This window comes from Sarcophilus harrisii, chromosome 2 (assembly GCF_902635505.1).
Source record: "Sarcophilus harrisii chromosome 2, mSarHar1.11, whole genome shotgun sequence".
NCBI classification, from domain to species: domain Eukaryota; kingdom Metazoa; phylum Chordata; class Mammalia; order Dasyuromorphia; family Dasyuridae; genus Sarcophilus; species Sarcophilus harrisii.
In genome coordinates, this window is record NC_045427.1 from 456244246 (window position 1) to 456271320 (window position 27075).

The following is a 27075-nucleotide window of genomic DNA, read 5'->3' on the forward strand; positions in this document are numbered from 1 at the left end:
AAAACTAGAATATTATAAAAGATAAATAATTTTGAAAGGCTTAGAAACTTTGATTAACACAATTGCAAAGGATTCATAATGGGGGGACCGTGCTATTTATTTTAGGGTTAAGAGCTGATGGACTCAAAACACAGAGTTAAGTATGTTTTCTTTTTTTTCTCATGATTGATGCAGGAATTTGTTTTGCTTGATTTCATATATTTGCAATAGTTTTTTTTTTTTTTTTCCCGTTTCAATAGATGTGGGAGAAGACAATAGAAGAAAGAGAATTCAAAACTGAAAATAAGACAAAATTAAATTAAATAAAAAGGAATGATGCAATAAAGTTATAGCACTTCTAGGGAACATCTGTGGGGCAACTAGGTGGTCCACTGTGTACAGTCCTGGACCTGAAGTCAGGAAGACTCATCTTCCTGTTCCTGAGTTCAAATCTGACTTCAGAAGCTGTGTGATCCAGAGCAAGTCATTTAATCCTGTTATAAATTATAAAATTTATATGATAATTATATGAGCTGGAGGACAGGCAAATCATTCCTTTGCCAAGAAAACCCCAAATGCAAAAGGAATATCCTTAAAAATTTTCACCTTTTCTAAAGATAATAATTCCTACTGTTTTGTGATTGTACTATATAAATACTATATTACGATTCTATAGTGGATTAGAAATACTGCTTATATTAGCACCAATGAAATCTCTGATTAGGACTGTGAATAAAGATCATTCAGCTCACTGGCTTAGAGTGGAAGTGAGAAGGATAACTGGCTTGAAGTGGGATGGGAATAAGAAGGTAGAGTTATGAGACAGGAAAAAGAACAACAGGGATTTCAGAAGCTCCCTTCTGTTTTCCAGCCACTTTCTCAAATAACCTCCTGCCTATATTCCCTAAAACCATAGGAAGCCTCTGAGGAACTAGAGCATTAATCATTATTGTCCCAACCTTGCTTCAAAAGAACTATCAACTTCTATACCCCAGCTAATGAAACCTCTTATTTGTGGCAGTCATTTCCTCCTAGAGGAGTTAAACATATTTCCTTCTGTCATAGCTTGGGCATCATTGAAATTCTTAGGTTTAATAGAGAAATGATAACATTCAAGTGCTTTGAATGAAAAAAGGAGTGAGACCATTTATGAAAAAAAAACTCCAAATCTTTTTTTTTTTTTTTTTTTTTGTCATTGATGTTCAGTGACTTCCAATTCTTGCTATCCTATTTGATGTTTTCTTGGCAAAGTGGTTTGCCATTTCCTTCTCCAATTAATTTTTCAAATGAGAAATTGAGGTAAACAAGGTTAAGTAACTTGCCCAGGAGCACAACACTAAGCGACTGGGGATAGTCTTGAACTCAGGAAGATGCATTTTCATAAATTTTTCAACCATGCTTTGTGACCTCATTGGAGATGACTCAAAAGATCTTTATGTAGAATGAATGCTTTTCCAAGGTAGAACACAACAGTTAAGCAAATTTAAAGTCTAAGACAAATTTTTTTTTGTCATAGATTTCCAGCTAATTTACGAGTACAGGCATTTAGTTCACTTCATTCTAGCTTTCCAAGGATAAGATAATTTTATGTATTGCATGTTCAGTACTAGAAGCAGTTAGGCGGCATGATACATAGAGCACTGGACCTGGAATTAGGAAGAAATGAGTTCAAATCTAGCCTCAGACATTTGCTAGTTGCGCTGCTCTGGGTAAGTGACAATTCTTTTGTGCCTTATAAAATGGGGTAGCTAATAGCACCTACCACCCAGAGTCATTGTGAGGATCAAGTGAGGTAAAACTATAAAGCACTTGTGTCATCATGACGCAGCTGGCAGCGTAGTGCTTAGTTAGAGCTGTGCCTGGAGTCAGCTCATATGACCTCTGACACTAGCTAAGCAGCTGGGTGGCTTCAGGAATAGCGTTGGGCCCGGAGTCAGACTCCTCTTCCCAAATTCAGTTCTGGCTCAGCAACTTAATTAAATTAATTAAATTTACTAGACTTAATCCTTAATTCTCAGTCTTTCATTTGTAAAATGAACTGGAGAAGGAAATGGCAAACCAAGAAATATCTCTGTCCAGAAAACCCCAAATGGGATCACAAAGAAAAAGGCATAACTGAACAATATTTTCTAGCTGTGTGATCCTGAGCGAGTAATTTCCTCAGTTGTAAAAGGGGGATAATAGCATCTCTTTTGCACAGTACTTATAGAAATGCTTATTCTTCCCTCCCAACCCCCAACAACCCCAATACCATGAACCTAGTGCTAGGAATTCCATATAGATACATTTATTGAATGGAACTGCTTACTCCACATTACATTAGTGTGTATAGCATGAATAATAGAGTTTTCATGCAAAAGGAGAGTAGAATAAAATATGCACTTGCTGTATTTATTTGGGTTTATATTCCTTATATTGTTTTTGTGGTGAATTTTGAGATTTAAAAAAACCCAACACAATGAAAATAACTTAAGCATTTGAGATATCTTCCAAACAAAAAATAGTAAAATTCTGAAGAGTGAAAATTCTCAGCTAACAATATTTGGACTCATGAATCTAGTAACTGACCAACTCACTATTCTAGATTAGTGATATCTCATGATTCCTGTTAGTAGTGATCTAAGTTACTTTTTGTCAAGATTGTGATTGGACACTGTGTACATAAAATGTACCTTCATTTCTTGTAGTTTACATCAGAGGACCTGGCATCCCCTTAAACATACTAAAATATTACTGGTCTCACTACAGCATTTTGCTGCTAAGGATTATAGGATTAGGATTTAGAAAAGGATTTTCCCTTCCCCCCTTGTGTGGACAGCAGCTCTAGTCTAGCTATGGAACAAAGACAAACTAGAGTGAAGGAGAAAGTGTCAATTTTAATTATGTTTTGCTCACCACCAAAGTCTATTAAAATGACTTTCCATTTTTTTCCTTCCTGAGTGAAATTTATTTGATTAATGTGCACTTTAACCATCTACATTAAAGGGCATGCTCAACTGGAATAGAGTACCTGTAATTTAAGGAAGAACAATCTTGTGAGATGGTGGGAACCTAAGTTTTTCTACTGATCTAGTTTGGCTTTTTTTGTGACTAAAGAGAAACCTGGCCAAAGAGTACAATCAATCAGGCACCATTTACTGTGGATCACTATTTGCACATTCTCCTAAACTAAGGCCTGAAGGATTAAGATAAAAATTGCTTATTTCTTATCTACTATTCCTTTCAGAAAAAGAAAAAAAAAAAAAAAAACGACCCAGAGTATTTTTCCCCAAATTATACACAAGGGTGTCAATTTCAGACACTTTGTAAACATGAACCAGCAGCACATAATAACCTATTAAAGAGAGGTAATTTGGGGTCGTTGTAATAGGTCTTCTATTAATAGCAGGTAAATCTCTTCTAGCTGTTAGCTATAATACCCAGATAATTTGTGCAAAATTAACTCTGCCAGATCCAGAAAGCAAACATTGCTTTGTAGAGTCTGAAGTGTACTTTAAAAACACACAGATTCATTGTATTAGACATCCATAGCCCTTACATTAAAATACATAGAAACCCAACCACTTTGGTCTTCCTTCCAATGGAAAATAAGTTTTGATGGGGGGATAGGGGAAGTGTCCATCAGTCTGTGATTAAGCCCCCCCATTTCCATTAGGACAATTTCACCACACACACTGCCAAGATAACAGCTATGATGAGCACAGCACTGAAAATAATCGCAGCCAGAAGTTTGCTAATGTCACAAAAGCCTTTTCTCTCTTCTACGGAAACGAAACCCCCAGAGGAAGCTCCTGTACTGATCGTGGATTTGAGCTCTGCCCCGGGATCCTGTTTCGCCTCCACGGTCCATTGAGGCACGTTCACTTTCATCTCCATCTCATACATCATCTCTCCCACCTTGTGGATCTCCTGTTCCAGATCCTTCAGATCCACTTCGTCGATGTTGTGTTCGGCCTCGTACTTCATGTTTTGGACGCTCATGGCTCTTGCAGCCACACCCGCGGTGCCTCCGGACAAGCCCGTCTGAATGAGGTGCTTCTTGGGCACGTTCAGGGGAAACTCCAGCCCCAGCTCCAGGGCTCGCTTCATGTCGGTCTCCAAAATCTCCAGGCATGTAGAGAAAATCACCCAGAGGCGCTCGAACTCAGCCTTGTCCTCCTTGCTGACGGTCTTGTCCTTCAGGGCCGCGGTGAGGTTGTTCCTGTTGGCCACTGCCAAATCGTGCGCTTTCTGCCGCGTCTGCTTCAGCTCCTCGCGCAGGTTCTGGGAGTCCGCGGTGCCGCCCACGCTGAGGACCATGTGCCGGTAGCAGGCTGTCACCCGGTTCAAGGCGTCCAGGAGCACTTTGCACTCTTCTTTCGCCATACTTAAAAGAGGTAGATTGCTGCTCCTCCTCCCTGTGGTTGCTGCGGTTCTAGGGTTTTAAGAGCCGGAGCTGAACACAGTTTTCCCGCTAAACTCTTAGAGAGGCAGAGACACGAAGGCACCGGCCGCCGCCCTCGGACGTGGTCCGAGCTGAGCTCTTCTTCATCGTTCTTCTCTCCTCTCCATGCAGGTGCCCGGCTCGCGGGGACCTGGGGTTAGAGGGGCCAAGGATAGCTCGGTGCGGTGCCCGGGACGGCGCCGCACTGAGTTCATCTCCTGCTGGACCCCGCGTCCAGCCTAGCCAAGGCCCAGGGCTCCCCGCTTTTCCTTTTTATTTTATTTAAAAAAAAATTTGTCTTTTTTGCCCTCACTCATCAGAGTTAAAAGTACGGGAGCCGGGCATCCATCCTTTCCGCACCTGGCAGAGCCTGGCCCCGCCAGGGTCCCGAGGTGTTTGTCTTAATAATCTGATATAATCTGTTTTTGACTCTCAGCGCCCGCGGCTCTCCAGTTTACAGTCTGGGGTGGGCGGCGCTGCTGGGGGCCGGGCAAATCACATGCTTCCTCCGCCCCTCCCAGGCTCATCTCCGGTTGACTTAGGGAAGATGCGCGCTGAAAGACTGCGAATCTTTTAGCTCCCTATCGGACGCCGAGGGGATGGGACAGGGTGTGGCAGGTTAAGCGGAGCCCTGAGGTGTCGGGTGCTAGGAGGCAGTGGAGGAATCTCGCGGAATGTCAGAGAATGGCTTTGAAGACACTTTCCCGCACTTATCTTGCAAAAATCAGTTCCGCTCTGCTTCCAGTTTCCTCGTTTCCGTAATGAAGAGAATTTTTGCAATATCTGTCTGGTCAGGGATATCGTGCCCAATTTAAGGTTGCAATAAAGGAGAGAGTTTGTGAAAGAGAAGACTGGCGTTCAACTTGTGGATTTGCTGTGTGATTATGCACACAAATGAACCTCAAATTTCCTCAACTGCGAAATGAACCTCACTTCGGAAGCGCCAACCACTTAAGGTTTTTATGAGACATGAGAAAATGTATAAACCTGTTGCAGACTTCCAGAATCCGACTCCTCTCCCGTTTCCTTACCCCCACAGTTTCTTGCATTTAACTACTTTATATATGTATGTGTTAACTTTATATTCATGATGCATTTTTTGGTTTTGTGCCCTTTCCATTGGAATGTAAACTTCCGAACAGAGACTGATTCGTTCTTTGCACTTGTACGGCAAAGGGACCCAACAGGCGCTTGCTAAATATTTGTTTGATAACTTCATGATTTTGTGATTCCCCAGTGAGGGGAATAACTTGGGCAAGACCTCAAAAGTGCATTAGAGAGAAGTCTTCGTAACCCATGGGTGATATAGGTGGATAATCACCTCGCCCTCAGAGTCCCTTCTGCGAATGTTTGCCCACAGCGCACGAAGATCAAACTGACAGCAATGCAAACTCAAGGTTTTCACGGAAAGCTACAAAGGCCAGCCTGCATCGCGAACTGGCCTCTCCTCCACAAGTATCGGACTGTACTCAGATGCCTCCTTCCTCTAACCGGATGGCCCGGCGCATGCTCAGTGGTAGCAGGACGCTCTGGTTGGAAGCTCTTTGCTTGCTTTCAGGGCTCCGCCTTTCAAACCAGCTCGGCTTTGGTGATTGCTCTGCTTGTGCGTCAGTCATCACGACGGCAGAGATTGATTGGTTGCTCTGCGGGGCTGAGAGCCCTCCCCAGCGTGAGGGGCTGGGGAGGGGCGGGGAAGCCTCTGCGTTGGAGGTGCAGATGTTACCGCCTCCGCCTTCTCCTCAGCCTCCGCTGAGATGGGCAGGAAGTGAAACCATGGTACTTACCTGAGTAAGTAGCTTTCCATTAGTTACTGTGCGCGGGGTCCTGTTCGCTTGGCCCGGGAGGATGGGGGCGGAGGCGCCTGCACTGACTGGGGCTGTGGAGAGCCGGAGGAGCCCCTCTCGGTGGCCGCCGCCCCGGGTCCTCCTATCTCTGCCCACCTCCTCTGGCCTCGCCGAGGCCTCGCCGGGGGATGGGGTCGGAGAAAGCTGCCGGACCAGGGGAGGGCCCTGGCTCCGTGTCAGTCCCGGGAGGGTGCGTGCCCGCGCCCTTCCTATCTGTGCTGGTCGTGGGGCCTCTGCTTCTGTCCAGCCCTTGCTCCCTCCCCAGCTCCCTTCCTCCTCACTCCGGGAGTGCAACTTTTTCTTCTTTTTGGCAGAGTACTAACCCTAAATTTCCGGGCAAGGGTCCCAAGCTGTTGGTGCATTTCAGGGAGGGAATCCCAGGAGAGGAGCCTGCGTCGTTACCCGCGGGTGGGGTGGGGGAGGGAGGGTCTTCATAGGTCCGCTTTGATGTCAGTCAGCATTCTTGACCTTTCGGGCTTGCAGCTGTCCCGCAGGAGGGCACTTCTTTATGTGTTTGAAAACCAAAAGTTAGGGCTCATTTCCCGCACCTGTCAGGCTTGCCACGGTGGTACCTGTCCTGTGAACTGTATAATACTTGAATCTGAAATATTTTTTGATCTTCTTGCCTCTGTAGGTAGGTGTAACATTGCTGTTTAATAATCCACTGTTGGCGTTGATGACCATGCTCTTTGGTTTTGGGGCAGTGGCTGGGGTTTCGTTTTCTCAGATGTTAACACAGTCAGGCTGGAGGGATCTTCTTTAAACTTAGCTTTGTTTCTCCCTTCTGTACCTGAAGGCAGTTTTCTCATATTTCCTTCTTCCTTCCTTCTCCCTTTTTTTGCATTTCTGAATTAAAAACTTTTTGGTGGTTAGATACAAGTAAATCTGTCATTTTAGTCTCTGACAGCAAAGGTATAAATATATTGTCTCCATTTTTCTGGATAGTGCTATAATGGGTTTGGTTTTATAAGTACAAGCTGTAATATAGTAGCTTCCTAGTTAATTAATAGCTTGAAAACATTCCTGGCGTACATGCTCTTCAGACAAATTAAAAAATTGGATGCATTAATACCTTATCCTAAAGTAGCTTAATGACTTTTAAAGGAATTATGTTTCTGAGGCCTTTGTAGAAAACATTCAGTACCAGTTTAGAAAACATTCAGTATCAGTTTAAATTAATGAATAACATATTGTAGCAAGACAGTAAATATTACTCCCTTTTAGAAATAACATGTTTACCAGAGTTTAAGGTCTATACTGTACTTTTCTTGCATTAACCCCTGTTGCGATTGGTAGTATTTCATTACACAAGTGAGGAAACTAAGATTTAGAGGGCTGAAATTACTTAATCCTTGGTCACATAACAAGAATCTAGTGTAACTTTTATTTTACAGTTGAGGAAACTGAGTCAAAAAGGTTAATGATTTGTCCTAGGTCTTTATATATCATGAACTGGAGGACTCAAAGCTATGCATCCTGATCCTTAACTCTATCTCTATCACTGATTGGAAAGGGCCCAGTTTTACAGTCACTAATTGTTCAATGTACACTGTACAAAAGCAAGAGTACCTTGTCATTGTGTCAACACAGTTTTGTTTTGTTTGGTTCCCAGGATAGGAGAAAATATTGGATCTTAGTAATGATGTTAATTTACTTTTTAAACACTTGTATAAAACTTGTAAAAAATGTTATTAGACCTCTTTGTGATCTTTCATTAATCTCCATAAAATAGATCAGTGATTAATAATCAGGTGGAAAGTTCAGGTGAATTCAGTACAAGTATTTATTGAGCTACTTTCATGTTAACTCTCTGGCAATTTAGAGAGATATCACATTGATATGTAAATTGAGATTTAGACATTTGGTTTTATTCATTCTGTGCTTCTGTCCTTTCATGAGAAAAGGGTAATGGCAAGTGGTATCTAATGAATTATGGTTTTGATGGTATGACTCTGACCTAAAATAAAGTTGGAAACAGATGGATTTGATGACATCTACTACCTGGACAAAGTGTAATATGGATTAGGTCAAAGAGTCCTTGTTGTTTGTCCCTTATTCTTGAGGAGGACCATGACATTAGGGAGGTGGATTTGGATATAAGTGAGGTCAGAATCACTGAATGTAGATTCTAAATATTTGGAGTTTTAGAGCTATCTAGTTTAATATCCCCATTTTATAGATGAGAAAACAAGCTTGGAGAGGAATTGCCACAGATCATTCTGATAATTAGTAGTTGCGTAGATTCAGTAACTTCTGACTCTACTATCCTTTTGGTACCTTTTGATCATCTAGCCCAGTACTCTCATTTTACCATTTAGGAAGTTGGCACCAAAGTCAGATTGCAAGTTAATAGCGGAGGCAGGACTAGAATTCAGGTCTTTAAACTTTTTGTGAATTAATTTTTTCAGTAGACATTTATTGACTATTTTTTTTCCCTTGCACAATGCTGACTCATATTGTTTGGTACAATGTTCTGTAGTTCTTAATGTAGGAATGTGCATGTGTGTCTATATATTTCTTCCCAACTGGTTTTTAGTTAGTAGTGAGTTAACACCACATTCCTCTTTTTGCACCTCTTTCCTTCCTGCCCTTCTAATAAGGAACTAAGTAAATATTAGTTACCATGATCTTGGCAGTTTTAGGTTTGAAGACTTGAGTTTTCCGGGGTCCAAAACAGGGCAGTGCTAGTGGATTGTTTTGAAACTTAATGAGAATAAGAGATCAATGTTAATTCTGAATAAAATATTTTACATCCTCTCCCTCCCGCCTTCTTCCTGTTGCAGTCCCTCCTGCTTCCAGTTGTCTCACACACTGATCAAAGATTTTTTGGACAATGTTGCTCATCAAATTAAAAAAAAACAATAGAAAGAAAACAACCCACTAAGAAAATGAGAGGTTTTTCACTTTGATCGGTATCTCTACTAAAGGGGTAATCAAAGCCTAAGCAAATAATTACTAATACTTAACATATTTTGTTATTTAGTACATAAGTATTATATGAAGATATAATGAGTGTATTTTCTATAAGAAATGTGATTATTCTCTCAGCATCCTTTATCAAAATGTATAGTGATTCAATTTCTAATATAATTTGTCCTCCAAATTGGCATATGTAATATGTACCAAGCTGAATTTTTCTTGCTTTGTTTTTAGTTTGGAAGAACCAGAACTAGGACATGTTATAATGCTGGGTTTTTATGCTTAAGATGCATTTAATTTGGTTAAATCAATTGGTTCCTGATAGAAATTTAGCTAACCAGTATTTAGCTAGATAACTAATATTGGTATAAGGCATTAATAACTTTTTTATATTTAGTCTTTTCTGTGAAAATTATCTTTAACGTCATCCAAATTCAAGAACTTAAAAATGTAAAGATTTTCTTAAAATGGAGGATGAGTTCTTTGCCATCCTTTATACAAGTATAACGTTAATATGTAACTTTAAATATGAAATTAAGTTTATATTTAGTTGGTGGACAATTTTGTGTTCTAAACATGAGGATTCTATGTGTGACTATGATAACCATGTGTATAAAAATCATACAGAATATATTGTGACATGTAATTACTTCAAAGTTTTTGAGTTTCAATATTGAGAACAGTGGATTATCCTAGGAATAATTATTGCTATCCTTACTTCCTGCATTATGCTCTTAGAACCTAGTTAATTAGTACTGAGTCAGTTAATATTTGGGTGAATGCAAGTGACATAGTGTGCATGTGTCCAAGTCCAGAGGGTAATAATAAATAACGTATGAAGGAATTGTATGTTCAATTTGACGCCAGAAGGTGTTACAATAATGGTCAGCAACAAAGAATCACCTCATTTTATTTATTTATTTGTTTATTTGTTTTTGTGAAGCAATTGGGGTTAAGTGACTTACCCAGGGTCACACAGCTTAAATGTCTGAGAGCAGCTTTGAATTTAAGTCCTCCTGACTTTAGGGCTGGTGAAAGAATCATTTAATGAAATCCACTTGCATTTAGTTTCTATAATTCCATAACTCTAAGAATAAGAAATATTGTACAATTAGCTTGTGAAGGAAATCAAAAATGCAGGTGGGCATAAATATAGGGATTGGGAATTCAATGTAATGGTTTTTAGTCATCACCCAGAGTTCTTTCTCTGGGCGTAGCTGGTTCAGTTCATTCCTATTCCATTGGAAATGATTTGGTTGATCTCGTTGCTGAGGATGGCCAGGTCCATCAGAACTGGTCATCATATAGTATTTTTTTTTTTTTTTTAAATTTAATAGCCTTTTATTTACAGGATATATACATGGGTAACTTTAAGATTAAAATTGCCAAACCTCTTGTTCCAATTTTTCACCTTCTTACCCCCCCTCCCTAAATGGCAGGATGACCAGTAGATGTTAAATATTTAAAATATAATTGATACAAAATAAGTATACATGACAAAAAATTTTTGCTGTACAAAAAGAATCAGACTGAATTATTGAACAATTAGCTTGTGAAGGAAATAAAATGAGGTTATAAAAAGGGATTGGGAATTCAATGTAATGGTTTTTAGTCATCTCCCAGAGTTCTTTTTCTGGGTATGTAGTTAGTCATTAATTTCCCATTGAAATGATTTGGGTTGATCTGTTGAGGATGGCCTGATCCATCAGAATGGTCACATCTAGTATTGTTTTGGAAGTATATAATGACTCCTTCCGTATTTTACCCAGCATCTTGTGTCTCTCCAGGCCTTTCTGAAATCATCCTGTTGGTCATTTCTTACAGAACAGTAATATTCCATAATATTCATATACCACAATTTATTCAGCCATTCTCCAACTGATGGACATCCACTCAGTTTCCAGTTTCTAGCCACTACAAAGAGGGCTGTGTGGCTTTAATTTAAATGGAAATATTTCTTTTAGATAAATTGTAATATTCCGTGGCAATGTTTAGATGTGTATATTTTAATGAACTGTATTCAAGACTTATCAATATATTTGAATAGAGAGAACATAAATGAAGTGTTTGATATAATAGCCATGAGAGGGACTTCATTTACCCCAATAGTTCCTGGAATACTTTGAATAGTTAATAATTTCTTGACTTACCTTGAAGATATTTCATTCATCAAAAGTTGGAGGAAGCAACCATAAGAAATTCTGGTCTTGATCTGATTCTTATCAAGGAACTGAAAGTTAGGGTGAAAGGATTATTGTGGATAGGGACCTTATGGGAAAGTTTTTTGAATTTGTTTTATGAATTTTGATAAGAGGAGAAAGCTGGGCGTAGTCTGACATAGATAATTGGGAAAGATCAGATTTAAAAAGGCTCAAAGAGAGGTAGCCCAAAATTCTGCAAGGGAAGTCAACCAGTGAGGGATAGGAAGATCAAGAATGACATTCTAAAGTTATTTAATGAAATGGTTACATTAAAGAATTCTTAATTTCGTTCTTTTTTCTTTCTTTTTTTAAATATTAGCTTTATTTTCAAGATTTGTGCAAAAATTGTTTCCAACCTTCATCCCTGCAAAATCCTGCACTCCACATTTTTTTTCCTCCCTTTTCTCTACCCCCTCCCTTAGAGAGCTGGTAATATTACTAAGATAGGTCAAACATGTGCAATTCTTTTTTTTTTTTTTTAGTTTTTTATTTTCAAAATACATTCAAAGATAGTTTTCAGCCTTTCATCCTTGCAAAACCTTGTGTTTCAAAAATTTTTCCCTCCCTTTCTCTAATCCCTCTTCCCTGTTGGGGCAAACTGATCCAGTATGTGTTAAACATGTGTACTTCTAAACATATTTACACATTTATCATGTTGCATAAGAAAAATCAGACCAAAAAGGAAAAAAAAAAAAGAGAAAGGGAAAAAAAAGCAAGAAAACAACAAAAAAGGTGAAAATACAGCGAATCATATTCAGTTCACATAGTACTCAAAAAGAATTCTCTTAAAAAGACTATTGTGAGAAGACTGCTGTACTGGAAAGACAATACAGTGTAATGGAAACAATATTAAACTTTTGAGTAACAGGCCTTGAATTTGAATCCCATCTGTGTCATCTTTGTGACTGTGGGCAAGTTCCTGAACCTCTGCTCTGGGCCTGAGTCTCCATGTCAAGTGAGGGAGTTTGTGCTGGTGGCTTCTTAGGTCCAAAAGTTTCATGTCTGTGATCCTGTGTCATATGTTAGTGAATGGGGAACTCATCAGCTAGCTAGGATTTTTGCTGCCATGACGGTGTGGTACACACCAGAGCATGCAATATTATACCAAGAAAGCCTGGTCAGCTTGATGAGTTTAAAAGGGTGAGGCTTTTTGGAAGGACATTCCTTTTAGGAAATGTCTCTAGCCAGATTGTTCAGCTTGATGGGTTTAAATGAGTGAATCAGAAGGACATTGATTTTAGAAAATCTCTTTAACCAAACTAGTCAACTTGATGAGTTTAAAAGGATTAAAAAAGAATACTTGTTGATTTAGAGACACCTCATTGAAGATAAATGACTCTCATGTATAATAGCTGCCTGAGACTCCCTAAAGGGAGTTTAGAAGGTATTGAGGCCTAATGACCCTAGAGATAAGAGAAATGTCTGACTAGTGTCTGGAGGTGGTTGGGAATTGGTAGTGCCAGCAGAAGCCCATGCATCTGAGTACCATCTTTCTACCTTTCCTCCAACTATGGAGAGGCAGTTTCAGAGCTTCTCAATCACATGTCCTCAGGAAGGGAGGGAGCTCTATGACCCAAGCAAATTGAGGAACTGAACAGAGCAGCCAGGGAGTTCTTGGAGTGGAAACCATGGCCCCAGAAAGGGACAGCACAAAGCTGACTATACTCTTAAATTCAGAGCTTGGTGTCCTGGGCATGGCTGCCATTAGTAGTCTGCTTGGGGAGGAGAAGGAAGCAGTGTAAATGACCTTTTCTTACTATATCAGGATATCTGGATCCCTTCTGAGAGAAATGTTTATTTAAAAATCAATGTTAGGGACATCTGTGGTAGTACAATTTTTAAGAAGAATGCTTTCACTCCTAAGACTCAGGAAGAACTTTTCTGGTGACTCAGCTAAAGATAAAAAAAGGGATTGGGATTTTTTTCAGTTATATTGGAGAAAGAAGGGATAGAATTGATGTTTATAGTGGATAGAATGATAATTCTGAAAATGACAGTGTTTTGATCCTTTAATAAGTTGATTAAGCATCTATTATGTACCAAGCACAGAGCTAGGTGCTGGAGGTACAAATATAGCCCAGGTGTGGTATCTTATGTTTTAATTCCCTCCTCTCTGCAGCCATCCTCAACTTGCTCTTATGCCAGTAGATCTCCAGTTCTTTTCTCAGAGTTGGGTGGGAGGTACAATCACTGCCTATTACTGAACTTTCAGGTGGGGAGGGTATACATTCGTTATTGCCTTGTAGCTTTTTTGCCTCCACTTATATTGAAATCAGTCACAGTCACACCATTAATTTAATCAGAAAATATTTACTAAACAATAAGGTAATAACTGGAATAATTAGAACATTAGTGTATGTCCATAAACTTGGGCCATAGGGTCCCACAATTGCACAGTGTCTAGGTGGTGGGGTCAGTGGGGAGGAAAATGGTCCCACACTGAAGGTTTGGGGAATAGTTCTTTGCTGAGAAGGATAGGGGAAGGGTGCAGTTTGGGGGGAACTTGACAAAAGAAGCAGTTTGAAATAGTTGGAGTGGGGAGATAGAAAATCTATTAGGATTGAGGGCCAATTGAGAGTGTAGATTTGTAGGGTATATAGTATTGTTTCATGACTTTCTCTGGCTCTATTCAATAGTATGAGTTGACATAGTCAACAAGTATTAAGTACTTGCTATAACAGGCATTGTTCTAAGTGCTGGTGATAAGAAAGGCAAAAATCCAAAGCCAAAAAAATGCTCCCAAGAAGCTTCTCAGCCTGTTGTGGGAGGCAATGTTCAAACAACTGTGTACAAATAGGATCTATGCAGCTAAATTTGAGCTAATCATAAAGGGAACTGGGGTGGGAAAGACAGAGTCTAGAAAGGCTTCTTTGAAACAGCATTTTAGCAGGGACTTGAAAGAATCCAAGAAGACAGGAGATGAGGAAGGAGAGAATTCCAGGCCTGGGGGATAGCTAGAGAAGTGGCAGGGAGTGAGAGATGGAGTATTATGTACAAGGAAAAGTAATACAACAATGTCAATTGATCTCGAAGTAAGTAGAAGGTAATAAAGTGAAGGCTGAAAGTAGAAGGAAGCCTATTTTTATGAAGGCTTTGAATGTCTGATTTTATAGTTGATCCTGAAGATATTTGAGAGCTACTGGAGATTAGGGGGGCGATGACATGGTTAAACTTGTGCTTTAGGAAGATTAATTTGACAGCTGAGTAGAAAATGGACTGGAGTGGGGAGAGACTTGAAATCGAGTTAATCGAGATAAAAGGCTGTTAAAATAGTCTAGTTGTAAAGTGATTCTGAGGACTTAGTAGGAGTGTTTATGAACATAAAATTGGCAGGACTTGACAACAGAGTAGATAATAGTGAAGAATTGAAAATGATACCTAGTATGTAAATAAACTGGGGAAGTCGGGGGATTTATTTTCTGTAGGAATAGGAAAATTAGGAGGAGGAAGGGTTTGATGGGGTGGGTGAGTTCTGTTTTAGGGTTGTTAAGTTTAAGATGTATTAATATCTATATCTAGTTTGAGATGTCTGTTACATAATTGCAGATCTTGAGACCAGATCTGGAGAGAGATTAGGAGCTGGATAAACGGGTCAGAGAATCATCTCTAGGAGAAAACTGAATTCATGGAAGCCAATGAGATCATTAAAACAAAATAATAAAAGGAGTAGAGAAGATGGCTCAGGATAGAGCCTTAGGTACCCATGTTTAATGGGTATAACTTGGATTAAGATATAATACAGTAGATTCGAAGTGATCAGAGTTTGGAAGAGAACCAGTATAGTGTCATGAAAACCGAAAGGAAGATGGTATTAGGAAGAAGAGGGTGATCAGCAATATCAAAAGTTGTTCAGAGGTCAAGAAGAGTGAGGATTGAGAAAAGGTCATTTAATTTGGCAATTAAGAAGTTATTGGTAATGTCAGGAGAGTGGAGTTTCAATTGAATGATCACATTAGATGCCACATTATAGAAGTTCAGAGACTGAAAGGAAAGAATGTGGAGGCACTGATTATAGGGAGCCATCTCAGGGAGCTTGGCCACAAAAACAGAGTAGTGTGGAGGGGTTGAGGTTTGGCAGGTTCCTAGTAATAGAACAAGGGAGCAACAAATTCAGGATTAGAACTCTGTCTGGAGTTGAATTCATTAACTGTAGGGCCAAAACTGGAGAGGAAAGAAGGAAGTGGAACTGGGGCCAATGACCTGAGAAATAATATTGAGTATTAGGAGGCACTGGAGTGGATAGAGAAGTTGAAGATTAGGAGGAATGAGGCATAGGGAGAGAGAAAATGACTGGAGGTATGATTTTAGAATTCCCCATTATAGAATTAGAACACTTGTGACCAATGGTGAAATTAAGGATGTTATACCCTATTTATTTAGCGATTATGCAATGAAGGAGTAGGTCTTAAGAGGTAAGAAGACTGAGGAATTGAGGGTGTTTGAGGTAATATCAATATGTTTGTTGAAATCTCCTTGTATGAGGGCAGGAGTTGGAGTAGAGAGGAGGCTGTAGTTGTAAAAAATGGGGAAAATGACATGGATTGATAGAGTAAAACTCGGATTTCCTGAATGATTGGTGGTAGAAAGAGGATTTGGCATATGGAATGGAGAATAATGAATAATAAATATTTTTTAGAAATCACCAAGATTTCCTTTCCCAGTTCCTTCTCAGGAAGCCTTCCCTTATAACAAAGAATTTTTTTTTAAATGAAAAAAGCAGAATAAAAGAAAAATTCCATAAAACTAGTCATTATATTAAAAAAAAAATACTGACAATATGCAGTGTTTCACACCCATGTATCTGATCTCTGCAGAGTAGTTGGTGAGGTGTTTTCTTATCTCTTCTTTGTGGCCTTGTTTATTTATAATTTCAATTTTGATTGTTTTATGATCTTTCCATTTACGTAGTTTTGCTTGTTCACATTGTTTTTTGTATTCTGCTTACTTCATTTTGTATCAGTTCATATAAATTTTTTTATGCTTCTGTATTTAGCACATTTATTGTAATATGCAATAATGTTATTACTGCAAAACTTTATATTACATTTATCTTCTGCATTTTTGCTATTTCTTTCCCATTTGATGGTCATCTACACTGTTTCTAGTTGTTGATTACCTACCATAAAAAGTATTGCTTATTAGTATTTTGATACATAAGGAGACTTTCTTTTTTTATCAGAGATCTCCCTGATACACATTGCAATGCAATCTGTGATTCCAAAAGTCAGTGTGGACATTTTAGTCACTTTCTTAGGAATTCCAAATTGCTTTTCATAATGGTCATACTAATTAAGTTTCACTAAAAAAATGCATGAGTATGTCTATCTTTTTACAACACCCTTTTGCATAGACTGTTCCTATTTATTATATTTTGCCAGCTCACAGGGTATTAACTGAAAACTCAAGATTGTTTTGATTTACATTTTTCTTTTTGTTATTGACTTGAAACTTTCTTTCATGTGGTTATTTATAGTTTGCAATTCTACTGATTAATTGCTTCTCTATTGGAGAATGGTTTTTTATTTCATATATTTGTTAGTTGTCTTTTTGTCTTAGATTTTAAGATGCATATATATATACATTTTCCCAGTTGACCACTTTCCTTTTTATTTTAGGTTAATGGTGTACAAAAGCTTTTCAATTTCATGTAATTAAAATCACATACCCATTTTTTGGCTCTACAATTCATTATCTATATCCATAAATAGGAAAATTATATGCTTTGTTCTTCTGGGTGATATTATTTTTAATAGTCTGATAATGTATTCATTTTTCATTTATATTATGAAATGTAAGATTGATCTATATTCAGTTTCTGCCAGGTTGCTCTTCAGGGGTAATTTATATATATTTTTGGCTTACCCAGCACTAGGTTATTGAGTTCTAGTATTTGTGATTCCCTTTTTTCCCCTAGTCTTCTTCATTTGATCAATTTTTCTTTTTTTTAAAATATCACATTTTAACATTTATTAATTCTATTTTGTCCCCATTATATAAATTCTCCCCGAAGTATATTGAACATCTTGGTATGGTATCTAAATGAAATCATTTATCTTTATAAAATTTTCTGTAGATTTAAAAAAAAAATTTAATAGTATTTTATTTTTCCAAATACATGCAAAGATAGTTTTCAATATTCACCTTTGCTAAACTTTGTGTTCCAAATTTTTCTCCCTCAAGACAGCAACAATCTGATATAGGTTGAACTTGTGCAGTTCTTCTAAATATATTTCCATATTCATCATTCTGGGCAAAAATCAGGTCAAAAGGGGAAAAAAAAAACCACGAGGAAGGGGAAAAAAAACCCTAAGCAAACAAACAAAAAGAGTGAAAATACTATATTCTTTGATCCACATTCAGTCTCCAAAGTTCTTCTTCTGGATGTGGATGGCACTTTCTATCAAGTCTATTTGAATTGCTTTGAATCATCTCATTGTTGGAAAAGAGCCAAGTCCATCACAGTTGATCAACAACTTTTCTATATTTTCTATATTTCTATATTTTTTAATAACATTGTTTTGATGATTGTTGCTTTTAAATGTAATTTGAGGTCTTGAAGTGCTATTCTGTAATGGGCTGAAGTTTGAGTTGATGCACTTAGGTCCCAAGTACATGAGGCTAAATAGTAATTGGGCTATACTCTATCAATATACATGATTGGATAAAAGAATTCCCTCCCCTCTCTGTCAAGTCCTGATGTGTTGTACAAAATGAAGATTTTGGTGGGGGAGGCAGAGAGGAACAGGAAGAAAAGCTGGGAGGTTGGGCCTGGATTCCACTCCTGGCTGTGGTCAGGGTGGTATCTACAGCTTCTTGCTCAGCTGCACACTTCCAATTCTCTTCCACCCCGATCCTTCACTGAGAATAAAGACCTTTTCCTCTAACCTGAACTCCAGTCCTTGATTTTAAAATAGATTTACATTTGGCTACTGGAAAAAGGACCCAAAAGTCCGGGACCAGAACTTGGTAGTATTTTTGACAAACAGGGAACTTTTTTCTTAAAAACTAAAAAATTTTTTTAAAATAAAATCTGTAAAAACTTCCATCCCTCAACACCTTCCCCCCCAATTTAGAAAGTTGCTTAAGCTAAGATGGACAAGGGCACTTATAACTTGGGAACAGGTGCTAGACTTTGGGTACATTAAACGCATCTCCCCTTGGTTTTGTAGAGCAGGGCAATCTGAGATCTGGTCCCTTTGTTTTCAACAAATGTTATATTACAATGAAAACGGGTCCTCATTCAATTTCCATAGGTATTTTGTTTATAAATAAATTCAGTTAGCACTAAGAAACCCTATCCCTAAAGAAGGAAAAACCCATTGCTCCCGCCAAGGGAACCAAAGAGGAGGTCTGATATTAAGGAGGAAGGCAATAAGAGATTAATGACCATATCCCCACAGGGATGGAGACTTAATGAGCAAGGGTGTGGTGACTTTCCACCTGGAGGCAGCTTAGCCCCACCTCAGGAGCAAGTGATTGAATCTCCTCCATCAACTCCACCCCTCCAGGATGGAGGGAGGAGGTGGGGGGCAGGACAGCACCAGCACCTACCCCCAGCATCCCAGTATCCAATTAGTATATTACAAGAGGGCTTAATGAAGGCCAAAAGGGGGGATTGGGAGAAACTCCACCACATATCTTTCCTAATTTCCCAATTTAATCCTCCGCAACAAATTACACCCCTTTTAACTAGATATCATCAAAACCTAAAACTTGCACTTTTATGGGGCTACATCACTTATTTAAGATCTGTTACAGAATTTGCAAAATTTGCTCAATAAACGAAATCTATAGCAAAAGTATGCCTAGAACCTGGCAAAATTACATGGCTTTTGAATATAGTGAAGCTCTTAGATACAAGCTCAACAAAATAACAATCTTTCCACATCACCTATGACCTACTAAAGGTAAAGTCCATAGCAAATCAAAAGATTAATATCCATGCACATATGGCAAATTGGTAATCTATCAAAATTGACTTTTCACAATAAAAAACAAAATACCTTCCCAAAAAAAATAACACAAAAAACATGAACCCTTTTGACTTTTGGGATTTTGAGCTTTTATCACAAGAACTAATGGGGAAAATCCATCAACAGATGTTTTAAAAGGCAACTTCTGGAAAATCTAATAGGTGTCAGAAGATTATACTAAGACTGTGCAAGATGCTCCTTTAGAGATTCATAAGGCGCTGTGCCACAGTGGGCAAAATCCTTTTTTTAAAGAACTTGAATCCCAAATAACTTAACAGGGTCCCTTCTGGAAGGGACTTCAGAAGACACAATGCTTTCAGTGTTAAAGTAGGGGCATCTGGCTCAATTTGGTATAGAGGCAGAGTGAAAAGCAGGGTGGAGAACAAGACCCGACCCCATGTCCAAATCAAAGACTTAAACCCCAAAAAAACAAGTTCAGGGAAAAAGGGAAAAGGGCCCACCCCAAACCCCAAACAAAAAAACATTAATAACACCAACACCCAAATCCAAAATACAACATACCAATCACCAAACCATAAATGGGAAAAGGATTACAATTAGGGAAAAAGTTGTACATGGGCAAAATACTCCCTAAGAAAAATCTTTCCTCCAACCTTGGATCCTCCTCCCAAATAAAAACATTTTCCCTCCGAAGTACATTTAAAAAACATGTCCATCCACACACCCTGGGAAACTTTGAATTGAATAATATCCCATCACCAAACAAAAAACAATGTTTACTTATCACCCAGGAAAAAGACACTTTACTCAACAAATCCTAAATTTGCTTTGGGATATCACCCAGCCATTTCAATCACAAAAATCCACAATATATTGACCAAAGTTAACAACACCCCCATCTCATATCTATAAAACCTTCCATTGAAGGTTGAAAACTGCAGGTGGAGTAAAATCCAAACCATCACAAAAAATTAAAAAAATCATTCTTTAAAGGAGGATATTACCCTTTAATTATGCCCCCTATAATACTTTTGGGCAAAAAAATTTTACTCCTTTATAGTTGAAAAAAAACCCATCAATCTGGGGGAAAGCTTTTAAAAGGGTTAAAATTACTTCCTTTTTGCACTCTTTAACCCAACCTACCTTTCCTATCCAAGGAAAACATACACCAGTATAGAACCCCTTAATAAAAAAACACCAAATATAGACAACACCGCAAAACAAAACCTTCTCCCAAAATCCTTAATTCCCCAATTTTTTTGAAAAAAAATCAAAATGGAGGGAATTAAATTTAAAAAAGAAAAAAATGGAAACATAAAACTCTTACCTGGACTCCATCTCCCACCATTCCTAGAAATGCCTTTGGGTATAATAAATATTTTTCTATTCTACCCTCTGAAAGGAGGATATAAAAAATTTGCCTTTTCATCCCAGTGTTAACTTAAACACCTTATAAAAAAAAACATTTTCCACAAAGAAAAAAATTATTTCCAAATTAATTTCTGCTCTCTTTCCCAAAGAAAACATTCCCAAAAATTATCTATTACATCACATGGAACATTTTGGGATGTCACCAGGAACAAATTTAAACATTTCAAAACCAAAAACACAAAATTTAAAGATACAACCCAAAAAAATTCAAAACATCTCCTTTTAATAAAATATGGTATACCTAAGGTCACATTCAAAACTTCCGCAAAAAACTAAACACATTAAATTTTCAAAATTATAAAATATCCAATGGATACCATGTTAAATTTGACCCTATCAATTCAACCAATAAATTTTAAAACATCAAACCACGCCAACAAAAACTCAAACTTTGGAAATTAACTCTTTATCAATTTTAAAAATCACCAAACCCTTTAAAGTTTTAAAAAAAACACCCCCTTCCTTCATCAAAAACATTTGAAAAGGGGTAACCTCCCGCCAAACAAACAAACCCCTTACCGTCTTTTAAAATTTTTTAAAACCCAAACATACAATTATTAAACAAACCACAAAATACCCTTTTATACCAATACACAAATTAATGTGTGTTTGGACCATCCCAGAGTGGCAAATTTTTTAGCCATGGCTAAATTTTTACATGGGTCTCCATTAAAGATAACTAACTATTACATAATTGGTGATGGATTCTTGAAGAAAAAAGTTTTAAAGTTCCCTTAAAGGACCAACTATCTTCCAAATGCATCCAAACATAATTTTGCACTGTTATCTTGAATAACCATAAAAGATAGTTAGAACCCTTTTAGTCCAAAAGAATGAATTGTTTGATCATTCTAGCTCTTACTTATTATCCAGGGGAATAAATATAATTCGATTCGGCCTATTCAGTAGGTGTGGTACAAAAATTCCAAAAATAAAATTTGCACCTCAAATTATATGCCTTTAAAAACTTCAAAGCAAGTGAGAAAACATCCAGGTAAGATCTATATATTACATGCCATTTCTATGGACTTCCAGGTATATTTAATGGCAATTCAAAAGGGATACCTTCTAACTATTTGGTCAATACCCCTTTGTTCCACGAAGCTCAGGCATCTCATTCTAAATATTTCGGGCTGCTCAAGCTTTTTTACAATTTGGAATAAAAGAGGAAGCTAGACATAAAAAGCCTTACTGCTTGCCTTCCTTTCCCGCTCCACTGCCTAGAACCCCTGGTTGGAACCCAATGAAATCTGGCAAATGGATGTGACCCATTTAAAACTTTTGGTCATCTGTCTTTCATCCATGTTGTGGAGACACCTTTGGGATTCACTTTTGCAATGCCAGCAGCAAAGAAACCCAGTGGTCACTAATTCCTCAACGATTTGATTATGGGTGTGCCACAAGCAATAAAACAGACAATGGTCCTGCTTATATTAAAACATTTTGGGCACCTTTTGTAAAGATTTTTATATAGGAATACTTTTTAATCCTCAAGGACAGGCAATAGTAGAGAGGAGAAACAGATTTAAGCGCCCTCCAAAAACAAAAGAAAGGGGACCACAGGAACCCTAGAAACCAAATCTAGCTCTTTATATATTAACTTCTTGATTTTTGAAAAGATGCACTGGTCCGCAGACAGGTTTTATAACCCACCAGAAGGGCAGTGTCCAGTGTGGAAAGCTCCACTATCTTTAGATAATACCAGGTGATGGAGAGACGAAAGTGGTGAATGGAAAGGACCAGATAGGCTAATTGCTCTGGGAGAGGGTTTCTTATATCTTCCAGGTGGAGAAGGAATCAGATGGGTGCCAACGAGTCATATTCGCCTTGTCCATCGAGAGAGCCGACAGACCCTTAAACAAAGGAAAGACCCAAGAAATTTGGTGGTTCTTTGCATTGTGCTCACCATTGAAAAGCGGGCAGTTAATTTTTGACTCATGACATCAAAGTTGTTAGATTCCAAAACCCTCAGGAATCATTGGTTCTTGAGACATAAGATTGTTGTAGGATTGAAAACCCTCAGGAATCATTGGTTCTCTGAGACATGGGCGAAAACCTCAAGGGTCATTACTCTGAGACATGGGATTGAAAACTCTCAAGAATATTGGATTCCGAGAAAAATAAAACTTTCAGGACTTAAAATCTGTAAACTTGGTTCCTAACACATAAAGATTTCGGACTTCAAAAACTCAGGGGATCATTGGATTCCCCTGACATGTGGAAACAATGGAAGAGATTGGTTTTGGATATCTTTGGCTGCTGAAGAAGGTGTATGTGGACTGTTTACTACCCTCCTTCTAGGACTTCGGATCTTTCCCAACACCATGTTGATTTATATTGTTTTATTCTGCTACTTGCGTGGACAAATTATGTTTTTACCATCACCTCATTGACTTGGGTAGAGTCATCCCTAAAGCCTCTGCTTTGCATTGCTTGTGGAAACCTCCCCTGGGGTTTTGGATTAACCCTTCAGCCCAGAAACCCTCAACCCCACTTCCTTTGGGCCATCTCCCTTCCTGAGATGTCAGGGGGCGATCATCTCCTTTTATCTTTACCACCTTGAGAAGTCAGGGAGGCTGTGATCACTTCCCCGGGGACTCTGCCCTCCCTGAGGAGTGGGAGGCATGACCACCTTGTTCTAAAATAAAGAAAGAGGGAGATTAATGGGCTGAAGTTTGAGTTCATGCATTAGGTCCCAAGTAATGAGGCTAAATAGTAATTGGGCTAATCATTAATATACATGATTGGATAAGAATGGTCCCCCCAATCTCTGTGCAAGTCCTGATGTGTTGTACAAAATGATTTTGGTGGGTGGAGGTAGAGAGGAACAGGAAGAGAAGCTGGGAGAGATTGGGCCTGGATTCCATTCTCCTGGCTGCTGGTCATGTGGCTGGTGATCTAGCTAGCTTCTTGACTCAGCTGCACACATTGCTATTGCCAATTCTCTTCCACCTCTGATCCTTCTTCACTGAGAATAAAGACTGACGATTTTCCCCTAACCTGAACTCCAGACTCCTGCTGATTTTAAAATACGCGATCTTCACACTATTCCCCCATCATTTTTACTTTTTCATTATTTTATATATTTGATCTTTTATTCCTAAAATAATTTTTTTTATTTCCTTATACTCTATTAAGTAACCCTTAGGCAGGTATAACATTAAATCTACAAATTACTTTTGGCTGCATCAACTATAAGCACTGACTAGAGCTTCAGCTATTAAATTGTTCTTCAGTTTCCTTAGAGAATGTCTTGATTTGAATGTGCTTTGATAGATTGACTATTTTATGTATTTTGTAGTTTTATAAATGAAATTTGCCCCTCCATTATTGCCTTATTGGTTTTGTTAATATATAGGAATGATGGTTTTTGTTTGTTTGTTTTGTAGCCTGCAACTTGGCTGATTAATTTTACTTTTTGCTTAATTACCCAGTTATTAGCGAATAAGGATAATTTGGTCTCTTCTCTTCCTATCTTTTTGCCTTTAATTTAGTTCTCTTTTCTTGTGATTGCAGGCATTTCTAGAACTATATCAAATAATTGTGGGCAAAAATAGTATTCTTGATTGATTCTGTTAATAATTGTATTCCCATTGCATATAATGCTTACTTTTGATTTTAGTTACTTTTTAATCACTTAAAAAAAGATCCATTTATCTTTTTTGTTTTTGTTTTTTGTTTTGTTTTGTATAAATGTGTATTTTACTTTGGCAAAGGTTTTTCTGTATAGTGATGTGATTTTGGATAGGATTCTTTTAATATAATTAATTTTATTTATTTCCTGATATTGAATCATATTTGCCTCCCTGATATAAATCCTGACAGTTAAACACTATCCATACCCATGGGTCTTCATCTTTTCAATGAAAAAAGTCCTTTTTTCTCCCAGTTCTTCCTGAGGACTGAGCTTTGCATTACTATGGTTGTAGTAGTTATGTGATTATTTTGTTGGTTTGGCTTATTGATCTGGTAACATATGTTCCCTAATAATGTTCAAGTATAGTGCCATACTTTTTACTGATTTTCTGTCTTCTTTAACTTCCATCTTACATCTTTTAGAAATCTGTCAGTTGGAGAGTTCTATGCATTTTTTGTTCATCGGTTTATTGACTTCATTGGAATTGTTTCCCTTTGTGAAAGTCATAAAGCATTATTGTGTCCCTTCTTCCTCTAACACATTTTTTTTCTTTAGGTATAACACCCCTATTCTATCAGTTTATCCTTACAAGGCATACTTTGTAGGATTTGACCTTGGCTGCCCTCTTCTAGAAACTGTTTAGCTTACAAATTTTCACCCCCCACTCCCAAATGTAAAGGCACACTTAGACCTGAACACAACTCTGCAGTTGGGCTCTGACCAGGAAAGAAAACAGGGTTATGATGACCTCCCTGGTCTTGAGACATCCTAAGAGTGGTTAGCTTGTTTGGCTGCTATAGAAATTTTGGGACTTATCCTGATTTCTTAGTCCAGAAAAATTCTCAGGTCTTTTTCATTCAGACTTCTGTCTAGTTAGAACTTCCTATTTTATAGTTGTCAAATTGATTGAGACAAAATTTGATTTTTATTTGATACCTTATTAAACACCATAGTCATTTCCTGATAAAAAATTCATTGCCTTCTCCATTAAAATATTCCTTATTACAAAGAATATCAATTAAGTGAAAAACAGTCACATGAAACTGACATGTGGTAGAGATAAATGCATGTTATTAGTCAGTCCAGTGTTCTGGTTGGGCAAGAACTTGTTAATTCTGAATCTGTCATCTAATATTAGCTTTCCCTCCTTGTGCCATTGGCAGTTTTGATAAGCATACATCTATGCCTTTACCCAAGGTAGTGATAAAAATAATAACAGCATGGGGCCAAACATGGGTTCTTTGAACACTTTCTTGGAAACCTCCTTTCAAATTGTCATTGAACTATTTAAGGTTCTTTGAAATTAACTACAAGCTAGTTCTGAAAACTATATTTACCATTGCCTAGCCCATTTTTCTTCTACAAGAATAACATAAGAAAATGTATCAACTATAAAGTCTGAAGAGAAGGGCATAAGCACTTATGTAATGCGTTTTATGTGCCAGGTACTATACTGCATATTTTTTACATATTTTATACTACATATTTTTATCTCATTTGATTCTCACCTTCAAGGTTCATGCTATTATTATTCCCATTTCACACTTAAGGAAACTGAGGCAAATAGAGGTTAAGTGACTTCTCCAGAGTCATACAGCTGTGGACAGTGTTAAGGTCATCTTTGAACTCGGGTCTTTCTGATTCTAGATCCAAAATTCTATTTGTAGTGCTAACAGCTGCTTCTGGTAGAAAAATGTTATCTATAACATTCCAGTGATCCTATCAGTCTACTAACAATGTCTAAAAGAATGAAGTTAGTCTGGCATGACCTGTTTTTTTTTTTTTGGTTTTGTTTTGTTTTGTTTTATTGTTGACTTTTGTTTTTATTCCAGTAATTTCTTAATAATATGCACCACCCCATAGAGCTCTTTGTTCTGCTGGTTCTGCTGTCTTTGCTATCCACAAGTTTCCCTAAACTTTTTGCATTTTTTGTTTCTTGAAGCGCAATAAAGATTCCATATTTGTATATGACAATTTATTTAGCTCTTCCCCAGTCATTGGACTCCTACTTTGTTTCACAGAAATTCTTCTGTGAAATTTTGGTACATGAAACCATTTTGTCTTTTAGTGGGCTAGGTCAAGGAATACTGACTTTTCCTGGATAATTTTAAATTGATTTCTAGACTGGAAGGTGATGGAAATAAAAGAATGTGATCAGTATTTGTAATTTTTAACTGAAGGTCTTTTACTCTATAACTCTTCCTCTCCTTCCTTCATTCAGAGTGTCACTTGTTTTCAAACTTTTCTTTTCAAACTTTCAAACTCTCTATGATCTACCATCTTAATAGTACCCCTTCCTCTTACTCCCTCCTTTTCCAGTTAGGTTTAATTTATTGTTACATTAGAATCTTTGTGTGTATGGTTATGTGTTCAACCAATGTGATCCCTCCTGTTCTTTTTAACCCTTATTTCATGTTTGTTCTTTTCATGCACCCCAATTATGAGAAATAATACATTTCCTTCTCTTCCTTATGTCTTCCTTAACATATTCATTTTCATTCCCTTATCGTTCCTCTATAAAGATCCTGGTAACAGAACAAAACAACCTTCCAGCCCCTCTAACTTATTTAAGTAGTCATGAGGTCAATAGGATTCTAAATGGGTGTTTGGCTTTTCTTTGCCTATTAGAATATAAGTGCTTCATTGTTTAGTCCATTTTTTTGATATCATACATTTATTTACATTTTGTTGATAACTGGAAAGATTT

General features: G+C 37.7%; 2 protein-coding genes across 2 annotated transcripts in view; one reads left to right on the forward strand and one right to left on the reverse strand.

The window, feature by feature from the left end:
- Positions 1–2113: 2113 nt before the first annotated feature.
- RGS9BP (regulator of G protein signaling 9 binding protein) lies at positions 2114–5124 on the reverse strand. The gene has a single exon (XM_023494151.2). It carries the CDS (start codon positions 4342–4344, stop codon positions 3631–3633), a length of 714 nt encoding a protein of 237 aa, XP_023349919.1. The 5' UTR covers positions 4345–5124; the 3' UTR covers positions 2114–3630.
- A 374-nt stretch (positions 5125–5498) lies between these two features.
- The window catches only part of ANKRD27 (ankyrin repeat domain 27), a 93153-nt gene continuing 71576 nt past the window's right edge, over positions 5499–27075 (forward strand). Inside the window, exon 1 of the mRNA XM_031954385.1 lies at positions 5499–6190. The gene's annotated coding sequence lies outside the window, so the exon portion shown is untranslated. The remainder of the gene's footprint in view (positions 6191–27075) is intronic.